Raw genomic sequence first — 21,808 nt, 5'->3', positions numbered from 1 at the left:
GTTTCCCCGTGTCTTATATATCCCAAGACAGAATCTAGCTACTTGTTTGGATACTCAGTGGTTTCTAGCAGACAACAGCTATTCCAGTTTAGCCGCATCAGATTCATCAAGATATAATCTTGGTGTAGATTCATCAAGGAATAATCTTGGTGTAGATGATGCAGTAAAGTATTTGCTTATTTATTTGCAAGATTTATATCCCACTTTCTCCTTCAACAGGGCCACCAAGGCAGCTAACAGATTAATATAAAACTACGTCTTCAAAACTACATTTTAAAAACCATTAAAATCAAACAAATACACATCATTGAAACCAAGTTAAAACACACATACATAACAATGACAATTAAAACATAAGGCAGGAAGGAGGGATCACTGAGGGAACACCCACTTGTGGAAGACGGCAGCAGAAGGAAACAGGTGAGTGTCTCTGGGGAGGGAGTTCCAGAGTTTTGGTGCCATGACAGAGAAGGCCCTCTTCCACATTGTCACCTGTGTAATCTCAGAAGATGGGCACCCAAAGCAAAGTGTAGCAGGGCAAAGACTGGAGTAATATGGTCCCTACGACCCACTCCAGTCAATATCCTGGCTGTAGCATTCAGTTTCCAACACTTCTCAAGGGCAGCCCTGTGTAGAGTGCATTGCAGTAATTTAATCTAGATGTAACCAGGGCATACACCACAGTGGCCAGACCATTATTGTCCAGAAAAGCCACAGCTGGCTAACCAGTCGAAGGTGGTAAAAGGAACTCCTGGCCACAGCTGCCACCTGCTTATCCAGTGGTAGGCCTAGGTCTAACAGCACCCTCAGACTACAGACCTATTCCTTCAAGGGAGTGCATCTAGAATAGGTGACACCTTAAGTCCCAGGTCAGACCTTGCACTCACCAGTAACACTTCCATCTTGCCAGGATTAAGCTTCAGTTTTTTAGCCTGCATTCACTCCAAAATTGTCTTTAGTTATTGGTTCAGGGTTTCTACAGCAAGTGCAAGATAGAGCTGAGTGCCACCTGCAAATTTGTGACAACCCAGCCCAAATTTCCAGATGATCTCACCCATTGTAGATGTTGAAAAACATAGGAGACAAGATGGAGGCTTGTGGGCCCCCACAGACCAAGGGGCTGAGCAGAAGTCCTCTTAAACTACAGTTGCCAACTTCCAGGTGGTAGCTGGAGATCTCTTGCTATTACATCTGATCTCCAGGTAACAGAGACCAGTTCCCCTGGATAAAAATGGCTGCTTTGGAAGGTGAACTCTATGGCATTACACCCCATCAAAGTCCCTCTCCTCCCCAAACCTCATCCTCCTCAGGCTCCACCCCAAAATCTCGTTATTTCCCAACTTGGAGCTAGCAACCCTACCCTGTACCACTTTCTGTAACCTACCCTCAGATAGGACCAGAACCACCTCAAAATTGTGCTTTCCAGTCCCAGCTCAGAAAGGCAGTCTGCAAGTATACCATGATCAATGGAATAAAAAGCTTCTGACAAGTTCAGGAGAATTAATAGAGTTTCACTCCTCCTGCCCATCTCCCAGTGCTGGTCATCTACCTGAGAGACCTCTAAGGCTGTTTCAGTACCATAACAAGGCCTGACACCACATTGGAAAGGATCCAATCAATCAGTTACACAAAGGTTATACTTGTATTACAATCAGGAAACAAATCTTTGCTTGAGGAGTAAGACTCTGGATCTCAGACGATGGTACCCTGTTTTGTGATGATGTTCTGAGTGACTATGTGTGTGTGTTAAGTGCCGTCAAGTTGCTTCCGACTCATGGCGACCCTATGAATGAAAGTCCTCCAAAATGTCCTATCTTTGACAGCCTTGCTCAGAACCTGCAAATTGAAGGCTGTGGCTTCCTTTATTAGGTCAATCCATCTCTTCTTGGGTCTTCCTCTTTTCCTGCTGCCCTCAACTTTTTCTAGCATGACTGTCTTTTCCAGTGACTCTTGTCGTCTCATGACATGACCAAAATACGATAGCCTCAGTTTAGTCATTTTAGCTTCTAGGGTCAGTTCAGGCTTGATTTGATCTATAACCCACTGATTTGTTTTTTTGGCGGTCCATGGTATCCGTAACACTCTCCTCCAACACCCCATTTAAAAGGAATCTATTTTCTTCCTATCAGCTTTCTTCACTGTACAGCTTTCACACCCATACATAGTAATAGGGAATACGATGGCATGAATTAATCTAGTCTTGGTGGCCAGTGACACATCCTTACACTATAACAGGTCTTATTAGGCTGGGAATCCTATTATTTTAATACTGTGCTTCCCTGGGTATTTATTCTCTTATCCATGTTACTTCATGAGACTCAATTCTACTGAAAGTTTTAAAAACAACAACACTAAAATGTATCTAGAAAACTATTGCATCACAGCTACATATACAGATGTGAAGACATTTATTATACAGTTCATATGGTTTGATAATATATATGTTTCTTACCCATACTGAATGATGCCCATGAGAGGGCCAGCTACGCCAACATCCAGGGCTTGAGCTACATCTTTGAGGAACTGTTTTTGGATCTGAAAGCGGCGTTTTCCAATACTCCAGCTCCCGTCTATCAAGAATGATAAATCGACCTTGCAATCTGAAAAAACAAGACCATGCACAATATAATCATCCACGTCTTTCCTTTTTAAATTTCAAATACAACATATAACATATCACATGCACACACGTATAAGTATCACATATTACAATTACATCAAGTTTTTGCATACTGAATCAAAGAAGAGCAATTAGAAATGTCCACAACTAAGCCAAGTTTTGGATACCAGAAATCTAACCAAGGCTGCCAGCTTTTAAACAATAATGTTATTTTGGGCCTTTCCCCTACATACATCTTATTCAATTTCTGAGGAGTATAGTGCCATAAATTAAAGTTATACACTTTGATGCTAGTACTTGAGGCTTTAATAGGACCGCTTGTAAATATTTTCCATTTCTGCTCAGAAATTGTACAAAGAAACTGTTTCTACAAGTTTCTAAAGAAAATTGTTTCTTTCATAGGAATTTGTGTTAGTAAACGCTTATATATTCTTACTAACACCTCTTTCATTTCTTGTGTCTGACATATTATTCATTCAAAAGCTGTTAAATTAACGCAAAATTTCCTTCTGCTTTTTTAATTAATGTAATGTCTCAACTGAATAATTTTGTATTAATATTTCTTTCTATAAAATCTGCCTTCAAAACAAATTTATCTATTTTTATTATGTCAAGGATTCTTTCATTCACAATACAACTCTTCCAAGATTATATTTGTACATCTGCATTAAAAATGAAATATTCCAAAGAGGAAGTAGCTGGACACAAACGTTTTCTCAGTTTATCCCAGGAAATAAGCACTCCCTCTATTAATTAATTAGTATATTTTAAGCAGTCTTTATGGGGGGGGGGGTTATAACTGAGTACCAAGATAAATAACCCAAAGGAATTATCAAATATTATTGATCTAAGACCTAGACGTGCTTTCATCTGTATGAAACAACGTACATAAAGTTTTTAATGTTACAGCTTGGTAACATGTAGTGACACCCAGGAACATTAATCCACCATCTTGTTTTTGCTTTTGTAAGGTGAATAAGGCAATTACAGATTTTTTTATTCGATCCTATATATTTTGTGATATTTTGCCATGTGGTTTAGTTTTATCTAGACTATTTACTGGGACATATTCAAATACAAATATTTTTTGATGCAACATCATTTTAAATCTAGCTGTTCTTCCTAGCTAAGACAGCTGCAAATCACTCCATATATACTTTACTTTTTTTAAAAAACTCTGATGTAGTTATTTTCAGTCATGTAGTTCTCTTAAAGCAAATCTGTTGGAATTGAAGATAATTCCATACCTAAGTACTGGATTGAGGTATGTGCACATTTTAGTCCTGTGGATTTTAGAATCTGATTTTTTAAATAATGATCCATATTTAGTGTCAGATTTTCAAGTTCAGATGTATTCAAACAATATCCTGAGGCCAAAGCATATTACTTGCAACAGACCACTATTTACTTTAAACAATTTAAAGGATCCGTTACGGCTATCATTATATCATCTGGATATAAGTCTTATATTCTTTATCTCTTACTAATACCACTTGCATCTGCTGATTCTCTGCAATCATTCATACTAGTTGATCTATACATATGGCAAATAAAATTGCTGACAGTGGGCATCTATGTGCCACATGTTAGTTCAAATGGTTTAGATAAGTGACCATTCATTTACAGTACTGCTCTTGATAATTGTTTGAATTTTTGAAATGTTATAATTTGCCTAATATATTTTGCACCTCTGCGTGTGTTATGTGCTGTCGAATCACTTCCGACTTATGATGACCATATGAATTATGTCCTATTATTAACAGCCTTGCTCAGGTCTTGCAAATGGAGGGCCATGCCTTCCTGTATTGAGTCAATCCATCTCATGTTGGGTCTTCCTCTTCCTTCAGCTTTTCCTAGCATTATTTTTTCCCAGTGAGTTTTGTCATTACACCTTTAAGGTTTGAAAAATAAATTGCCACTCAAGACAATCAAAAGTCTTTTTAGCAACAACACAAACTAGTAATGTTTCATTTTCTTCCATTACAACATATATGATTACAGTTATTGCACACCTAGTATTGTCAGTTAATGTTCTTCCTTTTACAAATCCAGTCTGGTCCAAATGTATGTATATAGACATTACAGAATTTAATCTTTTTTGCAAGTATTGATGAAAAAGTCTTATACTCAACGCTCAGCATGGTATAGATATATAAGAAGCAACAGAACATAGGTCCCTACTTTTCGGGTGAATTAAAGTAACTCTCGCTTCATTCCACGTATCCAGTATAATATGATCTGGCAAAGATGTCTTAAAATGGACTTCTAAAGGTTGTATTAAGAGATCCGTCATTAGCTTGTAATATTTCCTCAATAGAATCTCTGGTCCAGGTTATTCATCTTAAATTCTTTAATTACTTAAATTCATCTTTTTGGGGTATTCAAACAATATTTATCATCTTCTGAAATTTTGGGCGTATTATTATTATCTAAAAAATCTTAAATCACTTTTTTGGTCAGATAATCAGTTTGGTATAATTCTTTGTAATAGTTTATTAATGTTTCTGATATTCCTTTTTCTGTTAGTGTTTGTCTTTGCAAATGGTTAGCAAAAATAGCTGGATGGATTTATTTTTCTGCTGTTGTTGTTCTGCTTAAAAAATCATTAATTTAACAGTCTTTCCTCTAAGGGATCACAGCACCTATTCTATCTTTGACTATAAAAGAAGAGCAGAAAAATCAACATTGTTAAGTTTATCAAGTACATCAATAGCTGATCTTAGCAACTAGCATTCTGCCTACTCTAGTTAGGAAAGACTTTGAGTTCTGCAATTGAAGCACCAATTGTCTATGAAAGCTGGACAGCTGCATGGTTCCACTTCCTGAAACTGGTGCTGATCTTTCCTACTGTAATAAAGGGTATTAGAATCAATCAACTTGAAACCACAGAGGCCTTTAAAAGGGTGATTCCATTCCCTAGAAAAACAGAAGAGTTAAATTTGTGGGTATTTGAACACAACATGCTTTAATTAAACAATGTTAATATCTGTTCTTGACCTGAAATTACATTTGAGTACTAGGCCACTAGCTTTGCAGGATTTGAACTTCAAGAGGCGCTCTAGACAAGCAGCTCTGAATATGGCAAACCTCTTCCTGGACTGTATCGTTGATAAAAGCAAGTTGAGATTTCATGATTTATTCCTCCCCCGGCCACACACACACAAGACAAATCTCCCTGAATATGTAACACTAGTATGTCAATGAGATGACTAAGCTAGAACCCTTCTTCCTCTCAACTAGCTTTCCAGGTGTGGGGTGTTTTCTTTTTAATACAAAGCAGAATCTAGTCAGGCGATTCTCTATCTGCATGTTTAAGTGGTACACTCATGACTGTGAAATTTTACCATACTGCAGAGTCTAGCGTGCCTCTCATACTTCCCTCTGTATTGTGTTGTATCCTGCATTCTTCCTTTTACAACTATTTTAAAGTATACGTTAATTAGTTTTGGAATGAAAATCCCCTACTATGTTCAAGTGGCAATTGCTATTTTGCCAGACATGAAATTAGTTCAAAGAATGATAATCTCGTCGAAGGCTTTCACGGTCAGAGTTCATTGGTTCTTGTAGGTTATCCGGGCTGTGTAACCGTGGACTTGGAATTTTCTTTCCTGACGTTTCGCCAGCAACTGTGGCAGGCATCTTCAGAGTAGTAACACTGAAGGACAGTGTCTCTCAGTGTCAAGGGTGTAGGAAGAGTAATATATAGTCAGAAAGGGGTTGGGTTTGAGCTGAGTATTGTCCTTTTGCAGGACAATACTCAGCTCAAACCCAACCCCTTTCTGACTATATATTACTCTTCCTACACCCTTGACACTGAGAGACACTGTCCTTCAGTGTTACTACTCTGAAGATGCCTGCCACAGTTGCTGGCGAAACGTCAGGAAAGAAAATTCCAAGACCACGGTTACACAGCCCGGATAACCTACAAGAACCAATGATAATCTCCTTTGTGGATTTCAAATCTGTCTCTCTAGGTAGTGTGTTAGTGTGTTTAAAAACTTAGTTGTAGACACTTAAATACATGTGTCCCTGCTCATTTTACTTTTTTTTTTTTGTCTAACAGGACTCCAGACACATCCAAAGTTAAAACTAGCTTCCCTTTAATTTAAAGAACTATCTGATCTTTTGTGGCTTGCAAGTGATATCTTCAAGAGTTCACAACCTATCTTTATTTTTCTTCAAACCAGTGAGAAAACAGTCATTAAGTGGAAAGGGATCAACACTTGGATACACTTAAATGGCATTTACTGTGCTTGTTCTCAGTGAGTGGTTTCTGATAACATTCATACCAAGCCATATTGGCCCATAGAGGAGGAGAGGAAATCTTTGAAAGAATTGTAATCGTAGGAGAGGACTGAAATCAACATTCTGATACAACAAAATGCTAATAAAAACATAAGATGAAACTAGCCCTCTGTATGATTTGGCTTGTAGAATTACTAACATTGCAGACCTTGTTAAATGCTTCTATACAAAGGCAGCAGTTTCCTCAATTATGTTAGTACTTCAGTGTACTAAACTGCCAAAGTTGCCAAAGCTGACTATGAGCCCATTCCTTAAGGGGAGGGGCAAAGCTCCTTAGGAGCTGGCATGACCCCGCGCCGGCATAGGTGCCACAGAATAAGGTGGCACCTATGCCAACGAGGGGGAAAACATGCCGGTGTCCAAGAGCCGCTCTCTCCCGCTGCCCGCGCAGCCACTCTGGCATGGGGGAGCATGGGGGGGCTTTCCAGCGTGGGGGGCCTTCCCGGGGCGTTCCTGGGACAGGAGCTGCCATTAGGCAGCTTCCTCACCTTTTTAGCCCTGGGAATGCCCCCTCATGCTGTGGGGGGGGGCATTTTTTGGTGGTGCAGCTCCATTGGAGGCAATAGGGGGTCCCTCCATTTTTGGTATTTTAATTTTTAAACTTTTTTGCCTTAATTAATTAATTTTTCTTCTGTTTTGTATTTTTTGTTAATATGATAAAATGCTGATATAGTAAGAAGGTAGAATAGAACAGCTACATTTTGAGTAAGATGTAATAGTCCGTATTGTGTGTGTATAGAGTTTATGTTTATGGTGTTGTAAGTATAGAAAAATAAACATTTACTAAAAAAACTAGCGGTCATATTAAAAATTACTACCTATCATATTTTTATCCCATTCTGTATCCAAGGAGCTCAGAGTTCATCCCTCCTAAATTTTAACCACATGCTTCACACCTCCTGCATTTTACCACACAACAACCCTGAGAGGTAGGTTAGGCTGAGGAAGATTGACTGGTCCAAGGTCAACAGTGAGCTTCATACCTGAGTAAAGTCTCCCCTATCCAATATTCAGCACTCTAACCACTACAGTGCACTGATTCTATATAAAACATAATTTAAAACACAACCACAATCCAGCTTCTCTCAGAAAATATTTTCATTTGGGGGGGGGGAAGAGGAGTGTACCATATAGCAAAATCAAAAACTAAGGGGTTGCCATTGCCATTCCAGCATTCTCAATTTAATCACATGCTTAAAGCTATTTTCTGATTCACATACTTGGATTTCCCTGGGAAACTGGCTCCAAAGGTTTTGGGACCAAGTCTTCTTTGGAACTGAAACCTGGAAAGTTCAATAATATGCTAGTTTAATTAAAAATGCAAAATCCCTCCCCTCCCCAAACCCCGCCCTCCTCAGGCTCCGCCCAAAAAACCTCCCGCCGGTGGCGAAGAGGGACCTGGCAACCCTGTGCTTATAGGAGGCATGCAGGCCTCACTAGGTCCCTCCTACCTCAGAATAACTTTATAATTCCATTCTGAAATGAAACCAGCATGGTCTATTACGTTTTTAAAAAAAAAACCAATTAAAATGTATTATTTAAGGAATTTTGAGAATTAGATAACTGAATAATTCTTTTTAAACGGAAGAAGGCCACTCAGCATGTATCACTCAGTGCTAACAAAGAGGCTTGAATTCCCAGTGAACCCTCTGGGCTCTCAGGAATACTTTATAATTGTATTGTCAGTCATGGGAATATTAGCTCACTCTTTAGATACCTCATTGAAAGCTAATTAGGCTTCCCCCCCCCCCCAGATTATCACAGTTGTCTGGGCTTATTAAATCTCCATTCAGGTGGTAGTTGCCATATACAAAGGGGGGAAAAACCATTCTCTTTGAAGGGATCATTTGCATGCAGGGACTAACTTCAGCAATGGACTAATTTCTTTTACTGTTTTCTGGCTCCTTGAGTTCCTCACCCCTCTTACGTATTTTTACCATCCAAGCTTGGCATGCAGTGCGAAGAATAACTTTATCTGTTCATCAGAATTCATGCCACTGCCTAAAGGTTTCCAGTGTTTAGCAACAGGATAACCACAAGACATGTTTCTTCTTCTTCTTCTTCAGTAGCTTATTTTCTTTTTTTAAAAAGTGATGATAAAAGATCAACCCCTTTCATTAAAATCTGGAGGAACAGAAACGCTTTGGCCTGCTGCCTAAAAGAGAGTTATGTAGTTTCCAGGCAAACCTCAAAGGGGAGGGCATTCCATAAGCATGGTGCCACTACTGGAAAAGCTATGTCTCTGGTCGTCAGCTGCTTCATCTGAGAAATGGCCTCATAATTTCTTCTCAGGGTTGCTGGTAGGGTAAAAGACTTTCTGTAAAGTACTTACCTGTTTCAAAAAGGCTTGGTCCAGATTTCCATAGGTCTGTTTCCATAGCTTTTATACATAAGGGAGAAGAATAACTATTATTTAAAGTAAGAACACAAGCTAAAGTTAATAGAACAAAATGTCACTCTTTTAAAACGGCCCCTTTTAAACATGTGTCACAGCAGTGCGTTTTATCATAAGAAGCTGAATAACAGGAGTATATACAACATTCACGGCTTTCAGTGAGATGCTACAAACATTTTGGATCCCTGAGGTAAACCTTTGGGTGTGAGGGGCTATTCTGATGGAACCAGTCTGATCTTACTTCCTTTCTTGGCTTGTTGCTTCTATTTCATCTGTGTTCATCAAAGCATGGTCAGAGGTGCTATGGTATTTCATTCTGCTCTTTGTCATCCCTGTCCGCTTAGATTCTAATGCTGATACAGTATTTACAGATCTCAGATCTTTTTAGATGTTTGTGTGGCACCCACCTGAGCAGGTGCTTTGACACATAGGGATGCTTCTGTATTACACTGTCTCCTTGTCAGTCCAGTGTGATGTTCAGGAAAGATTAGGGGTTCAAGGATGCCACTGTAAATGCATGAACATGGTTCCTTGGAAATAAATGTGTTTGGGACTGAGGTGTAACACACATACACAACCCATAGAAGCTGATGCCAGGAATAAGGTAGTGAGCAAAGTGATGTCTTATATAATTTATTTGTTTACATGTACGGGAAATACCTAGGGGAAATTATGAGTTGACTGACAGGATAAATGCTGCTGACCAGATTCTGAAACAAATTTGGAATGGAAAGTACACCAATGACGGGAAAAAAATAATGTTCCTGGAAGCAGAGAGGGTGTTTAATGCAAACATTCCAAGTGTGTATTCTGAACTAACTACACATAAGATCAACAAGATGTAAGCACCAACTGTGTTGAACGTAGCTCAACTAGGAATGTTGCCTAGTCTGTGAGCCACTTTTTATCTTGAACTAAGTTTTCAAAAGACTTGACATTTAATATTATATGGGTAGGAAATAATCCATTTGATGTTATCTATCCTGAAGAAATCTGGTCTGAAAAACCGTGTGCAGGTTGCTGACAAATAGCCCCACAATGTGCTACAGAAAATATTCTTGTCATTTGGTGGGAGATCTTTTTTTTTTTTGCCCCTGACCCACTATACAGTCCAATTCCAAGAAATCAGAACTCTTTTCAGTTACAGTGGGTAATGTGGGTTGGAAATAGTAGTTTTGCAATTCAGTTACTCCAGTCTACGCCCATTGACTCTGTAAGGTGAGAGAAACTAGTGCGAAGGAAAATCTACTCAGACATCAAATGTTGTAGGAATCCCCAATTACCCCAGTCATGAAAAATAAACCCTACTAGAGGCTGAAATGAAAACTCACCCAGGTTGACAGGAGAACTGGCAGCCTTCCGGAATGAAGCAATTGGTTCTTGGCGTTGAATACCTATGTGGTTTGACAAAAAGATTCACAGAGGAGTCAATTCTAGGATGTAGAGTGAATCTGAAGCTACAGTTTTGCTGAAACTGCATTTGAAGAGAGTGAAAAGAAATGTGAAGGATACGTGTTTTCTATGTACAAAGGATGGTTTTGTATTTCCAGTATGGAACTAGTTCTTTCTCTTTCCGGCCTTTTAAAATGTTGCCCCAGTAAAAAGAACAACATATAACATGCACGAATTCGTAACTGCATGCACAGATTGTTAAATATGTTGCATTTAATTCTCTCTGGAAGCAACTTGGTGCTACTTGATACTCCATGAAGCAGGAGACTGCTGGTAGTTTGAGAGCAGTTTGAAAGAGAAATGATTTCTCATCATGTATATACTTATTCCATTTTTATTTCCAGTTTTTACCCGTTTTTATACTGTACTTAAATCACTTGAACCCTCTGTTTGACCAGAAGAGACAATGGAATGGAATAATTATTTATACCATAGAAAGCAATATTTTTCTTAAATCACTTTCGATTGTATTAATTCTAGGTACCAGACCAGGTTAAAATGATCAAGAGATTTATTTTAGTAAATTCTCCACTTCTATAACAATATAGATTGTTATCCAAAGTCATGAGAACTTATTATGTATTATATTTAGAAGACAATGTTAGAAGGTAATCCCCCCTTTCTTGTTAATTTGAATGAGAAGCTCTATTTAATCACCCACTCAAGGATCTCCAGTTTGAAAGTGTGTACGTTAAAGTAACTTTTGACTCATCAGGTTCAATTAATTTCAATAGGCCAGGCACTTCAGTCCAGAACAAGGGAGGACCCAGTCCAGAACATTCGCCACATGACCATTTGCTTGTAATGGTACCAGCATGTCATGGAGAAGTCCCTGGGGTTTAGCTTGCAACCTAGAAATTGTTTAACCAAGCCAGTGCCGTTTACTTTATTTGAACTCCTCTGATGCTGTCACTAGATTATGGATTTCAGACTAAATGATATACTTTGGCTTTAATAATTTGAAAGTTTGGATCCACTAGAAGTAATTAACTTTTAAAAGTTAGTAGTGCTTTAGACCTGTGATTAAAACAGGATGTGAGATTTGCCCAAATCTAGCCCCCTAACATTACTGGGACGATTAATCATGAGTTAAAATCTTTCCTATTGAAATTAGTGGGAATTAAAAGGGCTTAACTCTGATTTGCTTGCAGTTGGTACCTTTTAGTTTGCAATCTTGTTCATATTTCTTGGAAAGTAAGTCCAAGCTAACTTGAAGGACTTGCTTCCACAGAACCATGTTTCAGACGGGATTGCAAATTTTACTTTAAAGAGATACAAGAAGTCAGATTTATTACAGACAAACTAGAAAAATAAGTCACAGAAAGTCTTTACCTGCATTAGTGCGAGGGATATTTCTGTTACTTGCATAGCTGGAAGTGCTTCTGAATGCTTTAAAAATATTTTATTGGTCAGTACATAAACTTCAACATTATTTTAATTAGAACATTTTCTTAGTCTACATTAGTTTACACTGGGACATACCTTGATTCTGGGTCCTCCCTTGTACCGCCTGAACCTGCCCTGAAGTAGGCATTAGAATGGAGAATATCATTTAGTTTTCAATTCCATTATAAGGCATTCATTCTAAAGTAAACGTAATGTCATTGCTGGTGAAGTTAAAGACTTGCCCTAATCCTGAAAACTGGATTTAAAATGTTAGTGTAGGATATTAGTCAAAATTTATAGTTAATTTAAAAATATTATTAATGAATTATTGGCATGTATCCAACCGTGCACTTCTTCCAATGGTGCAGCATTTATGTTTGCGGAAGTGGGATGGTGATTATGGCCCCCCTCCCTCAATGCAGACCCCCCCCACTTTGCCCCTTGTTGTGTTCCTGATGACTCATTGGGGGACTCAGTGGGATGCAGCAGGAGGGGGAAGTAGGGAGATCTTGCTCTGCAAAGTCTTTGGACGTCTGGATACATGCCATGAGTAGTGCTGTCAGCCTCCAGGTGGAACCTGGGAATCCCCCGGAATTACAGCTCATCTTCAGAATACAGAGATCAGTTCCCCTAGAGAAAATGGATGCGTTGGAGACTCTGTGGCATTGTCCCCCACTGAGGTCTCTGTCCTCCCCAGGCTCCATCTCCAAGAGTTTTCCAACCTGGATCTGGCAACTCTACCTCCCCATTCTCCGCTAGTGGCCAGGGGGTACCTGGCAAGCCTAGATATAGAATTGGGGGCATGTCAACAGGACACCCTTACACTGGTTTATGAGCTACAGTTGTAGAAGCGGAACTGGGGGACTCTAAAAGTGGGCTCAGCTCCCCACCAATAAATATCATTATCAGGATTCTTCAAAAATTCTGTAGGTGTTTCCCCAGCAGTCTGCTGTTGTGCAATTGCCATCAGTTGAATATCAGTTATAACTGCATTTCCAGATGACACAATAACAATCTGCAGCTAGGGTTGCCAACCTCCAGGTAATAGCTGGCGATCTCCTGCTATTACAACTGATCTCCAGCTGATAGAGATAAGTTCACCTGGAGAAAATGGCCGCTTTGGCCATTGGACTCTATGGCATTGAAGTCCCTCCCCTCCCCAAACCTCGCCCTCCTTAGGCTCCGCCCCAAAAATCTCCAGGTATTTCCCAACCCGGAGCTGGCAACCCTATCTGCAGCTCTGCCCTTCTAATTCTGAAGGTGCCAATTTGTTGTGATTTTTCTCTAATGTTGTGAAAAACAAATCTAATTTATTTATTGTTCTTATTAAAATGTTTATGCATCACTTTCCTCCAAGGTGGCTTCTGTGCTGTGGATGGTGTTTGCACCATTTTGACACATCACTGTCACGGGGCTTAAATCAGATTGGGGGCTTGCTGCTCAGGGGCACACTGTTAAGCACTCCCCAACCCCAATGTCCCAGTTGGTTCTCCCTGATCATCGCAGTGTCCTGTCCTGTTACTAGGGTTTTCAACCTCCAGGTGGAGTCTGGAGATCTCCTGGAATTATAACTGATGTCCAGACCACAGAGATCAGTTCCCCTGGAGAAAATGGCAACTCTGAAGGGTGGGTTGTATGGCATTATACTCTGCTGAGGTCCAACCCCTCCCCAACTCCTGCCCTCCCCAGGTTCCACCCCCAAATCTCTAGGAATTTCCCAACCCGAAGTTGGCAAGCCTACCTGTTACAACCAAGCTATGCAGCAACAGCTGCTGTCACCTTATTTTTCAAAAATCATCTACATGAAAGTGTCATTAAGAAATAACACTAGTTCTCCTCTTACCTGCAGGCTCCAGGCAATGCAGCATTTTTTTTTAAATGGCACTTATAACACTATTAAGAGCACCATTTCTTAGTGCGTGGTTTACGTGGGAAATTTTGGCTTTGTGAAGGAGAACCTGGAGTTTCCACCTTGGGGTGGGGGAGTTGCATAAATTGCTACCTAGGAATTGGGTACTGGATTAGCAGACTGGCTACTTAACAGCAGTGCAGTAATGAAGGAGGAGTAATAGGGTGCCATTAAGTAATAGAACCAAACAGCTCACATTTTTTAAAAGGTTGAAGAAGCATACTTCCACAGATGTTCCAAGCAGTTGGAGAGTCAGAAAAAAAAACCACTCACTGTTTGGCTAAGAAAATCCATCTGGGGAACTATTTCAAATGGTGCAAGATCCTCTAGCGTGGGCCTTCTGTTTCATGCAGCTCACTCCAGGGCACCATTAATTATCTGGCAGAGAATGACTCCAGCATGGGACTAACCTCAGATACTTCAAGCGGTATAAAACAACTTGTAAACCCCTCGCTTGGTTGGTTCCCCATCGAGGCCTTTTTAATAGGGCACTGTGGTAGGTATCATTAGGAAGACATGGCAGCATTTGTATGTCTCAAAATGTCCCCCCACCCAACGTCTGAGTTATTTCTAAACTGTCACAACATTTAACAAAGTAAACAACATGACTTTCTAGACTTATTAGATACAAAGGTAATGGACAGAGTATGTTCTATTTGCTTTTGCATTTAATCTCAATAAAATGGATGGATGCAAATTGGCTAAGCTGGATTCCCAGAATGCATCATATATTTGTATGATAAATGGCTGCTCAGGATGGGAATAGACATTTGGAGACAGCTAAGCATTCCCCGCCCCCCTCAGATATTTAAAATACTGCTGTAGGCTACAATTCTATGGACACTTTCCTGGGAATAAGACTCACTGGTGGGATTTACTTCTGAATAGGCCACCTTAGGATGGCTCCTATAACCTATTAGTGGGCCATCTGTGTTGGACCTGACCAAGGGAACAGAGAACTTCAAGGGAGCAGTCAACTTCTAATTTCTAAGTAGAACAAATGTCCATTTATAAATTATAAATCTGAAATGTTCACAGAACCAGATCTAGGAGGATGAAACTATTCGTTGTTTTTTTAGAGATGCCATGGACCAGCAGCTGCTCATAACATTTGTGATAGGGGTGTGCTGACTCAATAAAATGCAGGGTATTTCCAGTATTGAAGTACCTGATACAGCAAAAAGCTCCACCATGACAATTCCTGGTTCTGATATTTACACTTTTGATAATATCAGAATGGCATTATACTCTGCTTAGGTACCTCCCCTACCCCAAATGTCACCCTCAGATCTTCAGGAATGTCTCTACCTGGAGTTGGCAAGCCTAGAAACAACTGCTCTTCAAAGTTTAAAGGGCTGGTGTGCTAAAAACCAGCTGGGGGCTGGGGCAGACATCTTTTTTTCTCCTTCCACCCCCTCCCCACTTTTAATGCATATGGGGGGGAGGCACTTTAAAAATATCCTTTTATTCCAGAAAGGGCATGATTATTGTTGTGTACACCCCTAATTCGTGGTGTCATATTCCACACAGTGTCCCCCCCCCCAAAAAAAAGAAAGGCCACATTAATTGAGTATGAGAGAACTGTGATTCCCTAGCAGCTCAACGTAGTGGCCTGAATTCCAGGAAAATCACGATCCCTTTGCAATGGAGACATTTGCTAGGGCAACGGTGTCTGGAATGTGCCAGCAAATTAGTAACCGCTGTCCATTGCCTGTGCCAAAAAATTCATTTTTTAGAAAGGTCCTAAAATCATAACTTTTCCAGTGACATCAGTAATTCTAAATAATATGTTAAAACAACAGTAGTATTTTGTAGCACTTTTACTGACATTCAGAGTACTTAACTATGGCTATTCCAGATTCTCTGCTGTATTTGACTACCTTTGGTTTTTCCCATGAAATCTCATAGGATTCCTTGCTTTAAAGCAGCTAATTGTCAGACATAATTTGCTTTCTTTTCTGTGGAACTATGATGCAACTATGAATGTTCAGTGCAATCCTAATTATGTTTATTCAGAAGTAAGCCCAATTGATTTAAATGGGATTTTATTTCAGGCAAATTTATTTAGGATTACAGCCTTGGTATGATGATGCTCTGCCCTACCCTGTCCCTGTACTTACTTGATGCTACAGCTGCCACTGATGCGTAAGCTGGATGGACATGGCTGGAACCTAAGAACAAAGAAGAGCATCTCTTACTGCTGGTACAATGAATGCCGTAATCCAGGGGTCCCCAACTTTTTTGAGCCTGGGGACATATTTGGAGTTCTGGCACGGCGTGGTGGGTGCAGCAACAAAATGGCTGCCGCAGGAGGAGAAGCCAGCCTCAAAATGATTGCCACAGTTTAATGTCAGTAACATGGTATAGCCCCATGGGTGCAGAGTGGTAAGCTGCAGTACTGCAGTCCAAGCTCTGCTCACGACCTGAGTTCGATCAAATAGCCGGCTCAAGATTGACTCAGCCTTCCATCCTTCCAAGGTCGGTAAAATGAGGACCCAGCTTGCTGGGGGGTAAAGGGAAGATGACTGGGGAAGGCACTGGCAAACTGGCAAACCACCCCGTAAACAAAGTCTGCCTAGTAAACATCGGGATGTGATGTCACCCCATGGGTCAGGAATGACCCAGTGCTTGCACAGGGGACCTTTACCTTTTTAACATGGTGGGGATCCTCATGATATGGTGGCAGCTGCTGGCAAAGCAACTTTTTCAAAAATCTGCACAGCCAATCAGAAGCCTTGATGTGCAAAAGTCCTACCTGGCCCTGCCCACTTCCTACTTGGTGGGCACCAGAAAAGGTGTTGACAGGCACAATGTTGGGGGCCCCTGTGCATAACCATTCAATTGCCAACGGGTGGAACGGAGGATGAGCTTATGGGAAACATTACAATGAGATGGGCCAAAGTGACGGGCTCTTCGCAGACGACAGCGTTCTGTAAAGTCCAGCAAGCCCATTTCTGACGTGCTCAGTGCTTCAGGAGATGTAGTCCATTGTACTCACCTATATCTCTGACTTTGTGCATTGCGTGCTGGGGCTTTGCGGTTGCCACAGTCATTGCTTTGGTGGTGACCGTTGTAGGGATGGCGGTTGGGACTGCTGTTGGCTTTAGGGCTGCGCTGACAAATTCTGTTGTCATGACAGTGGGCTTTGGTAAGGAGGTGACTATTTTGGTACCTGGTAACGGTGCTGCAGTTGTCAGATATTCTCTGCGCAGTGAAGTTCCTATATTAATATTTAAATATGGAAGATTAATGTAAAGAGATATATGACACATTATACGTAGAAAGAGGAAAAACTATAGATCACGACAGACAGACAGAAGCATCTCATGAAGGTACCCTAAAGCACATGGGGGTGGCCTTGCAGTTAATGGCCCAGAAGCTCTCAGGTGGAAAAGTCACCATTTGTGAGAACCAGCATTTACGTGAGAGGTGGTTTCCATGGCTACTGTAATTTATGCTTTTAAAAAAGGAAAAAAGGAGGGGGACACATATGTTGTAGCTGCACAAGTCCTGCTTCCAGGCAGGAGCACTGTACACCTTGTGGCTGCCATGCATAGATCTGAGCTCTTTGTTTAGAGGTGGACTGGACTTCTATCTGACCAAGAAAGTCTCCAGTGGGCTGTTGACCTGGAGGACAGCCTGCAGCCATGAGAAAAGGTGCATCTAAATGATATGTGAGACGCAAGCTGGGCTAGGAATCCCCTAACCTGTCTCACAGAAGAAGAGTTGGTTTTTATATGCCGACTTTCTCTACCACTTAAGGAAGAATCAAACCTGCTTACAATCACCTTCCCTTCCCCTCCCCACAACAGACACCCGGTGAGGTAGGTGGGAATGAAAGAGCTCTAAGAGCAGTGACTAGCCCAAGGTCACCCAGCTGGCTTCGTGTGTATGAGTGGGGAAACCAACCTGGTTCACCAGATTAGCCTCCGCCACACGTGGAGGAGAGGGGAATCAAACCCAGTTCTCCAGATCAGAGTTCACCTCTCCAAACCACTGCTCTTAACCACTACATCAAGTACTCTTGGGGGCTCACCTTAAAAACACACTTGGGTGCTCAGTGCAGCTTGCAGCACTCTGGGGGGGGGAGGAGTTTTCCTGCCTTCCCTCCTGTACTATTTTCCCTAAGGAGGGGGGGCTGTTTGCCCCTTTCTTGGGCTCCATGTGTCCTGGGATCATGTGATTGAATGAATTCATTAATGATTACTGCTGACTTTTTAATAGGGTTGCCAGGTCCCTCTTCTCAACCGGCGGGAGATTTTGGGGGCGGAGCCTGAAGAGGGCGGGTTTGGGAAGGGGAGGGACTTCAATGCCATAGAGTTCAATTGCCAAAGCGGCCATTTTTCTCCAGGTGGTCTGATCTCTATTGGCTGGAGATCAGTTGAATTAGAAGGAGATCTCCTGCTACTACCTGGCAGTTGGCAACCCTACTTTTTAAAAAGGGGTTGGAACAAAAACAAAGCAAAGAAACTGAATAATAATATAAACAATATGATAATAATACCAATGTTTCCCAAGAGGAACAATCCTTTTATTTAAATGCTTCTTTTTCAGTATTCTTAAACAGTTATTAAGCTTCCCATGTTAAACACTAGACATTTCCTGCAAGAAATGAAAATTCTGCCATAGTATGTATGTATGTATGTATGTATGTATGTATGTATGTATGTATGCACTTATTTATTTGGATTTATATCCCGCCCTCTATCCCAGCCAAAGTAGTTAAGATTCAAAGCAATTTAAAGAAATATCCGTTTTGTTGGTTTTACTAATGCCTCAAGAAAAGTCAATTAGACAGCATAGCAACTAGTAATTCACATTGGGTTGGTGAATCTTTAACTGCATCAAAAGACAATTCAGTTGATGAGCAACATAATGCAGTTGTAAATGCACATCTGCATCCAGCGGTACAGGAAGCTGCATGTGCTTGGAACTCCCATGCTGAATTGGGGCACAACTTTGCATCACATACAGGGAAACATACACACACACTCTCAAAAGGAAAAAACAGCTTCAGCAGAAATTTAACCACTTGCCTCCTTTAACTGAGGGGCTTCTGACAGATGAATATTCAAGAGTTGATGGATACTGCACACCTTTTTTGGGTTTGCCCTCTATGGAAAAAAAAAACAAGAAAAAACAAAGTGTAGGAATCTTGAAATAAAATTACCCATGTTTTGAAGTCACGGAACAGTTAGCATTTAATGCATTCAACATTTAATGCAGAATTAATGCATTAATCTTCAGTCCACTTGAGGTTTGCATTTAGCCTTTCAACCATTACCCAGGGTTTGCAACTAAGGCAAGACTCACCATTCATGTGGCTCTGTGACACAAAAGAATGTTATGGGTATTATTTGAAAATGCTTTTATGCTGAAGAATCAGCACTTTAACACAATTTGCTTTTCATACCTCTTGACATTTCTTTTTGAAAATAACATTCTAATACCCATCTACTGAACCAACCAAGATTTATCTTGGAAGCAAGTGAAAGACTAATAGCCAACCCCTCAAAAATGTGTGTGTATAAAAACAGGGAACCTGCAAGGACTTGTGAGCATTTCCCTCTCTATCCCTTTCCATACACTATTTCCTCTTTCTCTCCTCCTAGTATCCCTCATATCCTCCCTTTTCCCTCCGTCTTTCTCTCCTTCACGCTCACTAACCAGCCTTTCTTTTATCTGCCCCTTCCAGTGTGCAGCTTTATTATTTGTTTACTCCATTTATACTCCACCTTTCTCCCCAAAGCAGCTTACATCATTCTCTTCTCTTCCATTTTATCATCACAACAATGCTGTGAGGTAGATTATGCTGACAGACAGGGCCTGGTCCCAGCTCAGGCAGCAAGATTCCTTGGCAGCAGGAGTGAAAGAGGGCAGGAACTGGGGTGGGGGGGAATGACGTCTCGCCAATGGCATAAAGTCCCTTCCAACGAATACTCGGAAGTGAAGTCATGTTACTGGCAGGACACTTTAGGATCTGGACAAAACTACTATGGTAAAACTCTTTAGAGAAAAACAAAATTTAATCCATCATAAGCTTTCATCAATCAGTGGTCACTTCAGATGCATGAAGTAAAACATCCATTTATATTTAACATCACAAATTTCTGATGCTTTTTAATGTATTTTGTTGTATGTTAGATAGATGGACAGATAGATTCTTTAGGCTGAAAGCCCCAATGGATTTAAGTTGTGCTTTTCAGTTGTATTAGGGCTGATATGTTCAATACCTACAGCAATCTGCCTAGGGCTAAAAATGCTAGTTAATCAAACAAAAGAGAAGGGAAGTCTGAGCACAGTTGCATTTGATCCATATACTTTCTTTTCCATGCAGCAACTAACTATTCCACTTTTCATTTCACCAAAGAACATTGTATTTATTAAATATTGAAGTGCCTATAAACTTCATTTATGGGAAAACATATATTCTTTCATATGTATGAACATTCATAGGTTCATGAAGTGCTATGCTCAAGAATAGAGAATAGCATCAGGCAGATATATTCTGCCCACACATGGAAACTTTGGGAACGTTGGCATCCATAACTATAAGAGGCTAACAGAACACATTGCCTGGTACAAGCTTTCCCCTGTAGAGAAAAACAGTGTCTTACCTTCACTGTTAGGAATGTGAATCACAAGACCAAGTGCTTGCTTAGAGACAGCTTCTACCAATCTCTATATACTATGTTAATTAAAGTAAGGTAGACAGCCAATGTCTAGTGAGTCAACGTAATGGGAACATCCCTAACCAGAAGTTATAATTGGGGTTGCAATCCTTTGTTCTGTGTGAAGACTGTCCTGCGCATTAGGGCAGTTTTATCCGGTATGTATATTGGGCTCAATAAACGACTGCTTTGAACTATCAACCTCCCACTGTGTTATATTGATTCGAAATTAATATTATAACACAGGCATTTCAATATATGTTATAGAAATACATATTTTAATTTTTTAAAAATTGAAATGAAAAGCTGAGAAGGCAAAGCAATGGTGGTCCCCCCCCCATACTTGGTTCACTTAGAGAGATACACAACAGAAGGTTTTCATGGTCTGCTAGCAGACGGTACTTTTGATCTGAATGGAGTCATTCATTTACATGCAAGCATATTTAAATACTTCGACAGTGAGTACCAGCCAATTTGCATGCCTCCTAGTGGGCTCTTCATTTTGGTCCCCACGAACTTGCCCGGTGTTCGTTTCATTTTGCTTCCTGGCTTGGCAGCCCTGACTCTTCCTTTCTATGGGCTTTTGTAAAGATCCTTATTGGCCAGGCAGGCAACTCTCAAACGTCTCATGCTTCATAAGTGGGCCTGCATTGTCAGTACGGCTTTTGTTTTCAATGTAGCAGTGCCCCCGTTGGCTTGTTGACAGCAAGCTTAGGAGAGAGGGCAGCAACTCTTCTTTTCCTACTGAACCCTCCTTGCTTGATGTCACCGACAGATAACTTACTGCAGTTTGTTTACTTGCATTTGCGTTTATTTTCAGCACCCCCCTGCATATTTCTCTATGTAAATTAATAAAATCTACTGTGTGTGTGTGGTAATTGCTGTCAAGCTGCTTCCAACTCATGGCGACCCTATGGACCAGTGTCCTCCAAAACATCCTAACATTAACAGCCTTGCTACCAACGGTGAAATCCGGTAGCTCTTTAAAAAGCAGTGGAAGTTATGCGGCTTGACGCTCCATTGGAAGGATTGCTTCTATTTTTAAAAATGTGGATCTTTAATCACTAGTC

General features: G+C 40.6%; 1 protein-coding gene across 1 annotated transcript in view; it reads right to left on the bottom strand.

Annotated features, from left to right (window-relative positions):
• The window catches only part of VIT (vitrin), a 59,312-nt gene that overhangs the window by 8,088 nt on the left and 29,416 nt on the right, over positions 1-21,808 (bottom strand). Inside the window, exons 6-14 of the mRNA XM_056852610.1 lie at positions 19,104-19,181; positions 17,066-17,287; positions 16,188-16,238; positions 12,255-12,293; positions 12,105-12,161; positions 10,652-10,714; positions 9,258-9,305; positions 8,146-8,208; positions 2,453-2,600 (exon numbers count right to left, since the gene is read on the bottom strand). Coding sequence (XP_056708588.1) covers positions 2,453-2,600; positions 8,146-8,208; positions 9,258-9,305; positions 10,652-10,714; positions 12,105-12,161; positions 12,255-12,293; positions 16,188-16,238; positions 17,066-17,287; positions 19,104-19,181 — 769 coding nt within the window. The remainder of the gene's footprint in view (positions 1-2,452; positions 2,601-8,145; positions 8,209-9,257; positions 9,306-10,651; positions 10,715-12,104; positions 12,162-12,254; positions 12,294-16,187; positions 16,239-17,065; positions 17,288-19,103; positions 19,182-21,808) is intronic.

This window comes from Euleptes europaea, chromosome 7 (genome assembly GCF_029931775.1).
Source record: "Euleptes europaea isolate rEulEur1 chromosome 7, rEulEur1.hap1, whole genome shotgun sequence".
NCBI classification, from domain to species: domain Eukaryota; kingdom Metazoa; phylum Chordata; class Lepidosauria; order Squamata; family Sphaerodactylidae; genus Euleptes; species Euleptes europaea.
This window is presented reverse-complemented; position numbering and strand designations above follow the sequence as displayed.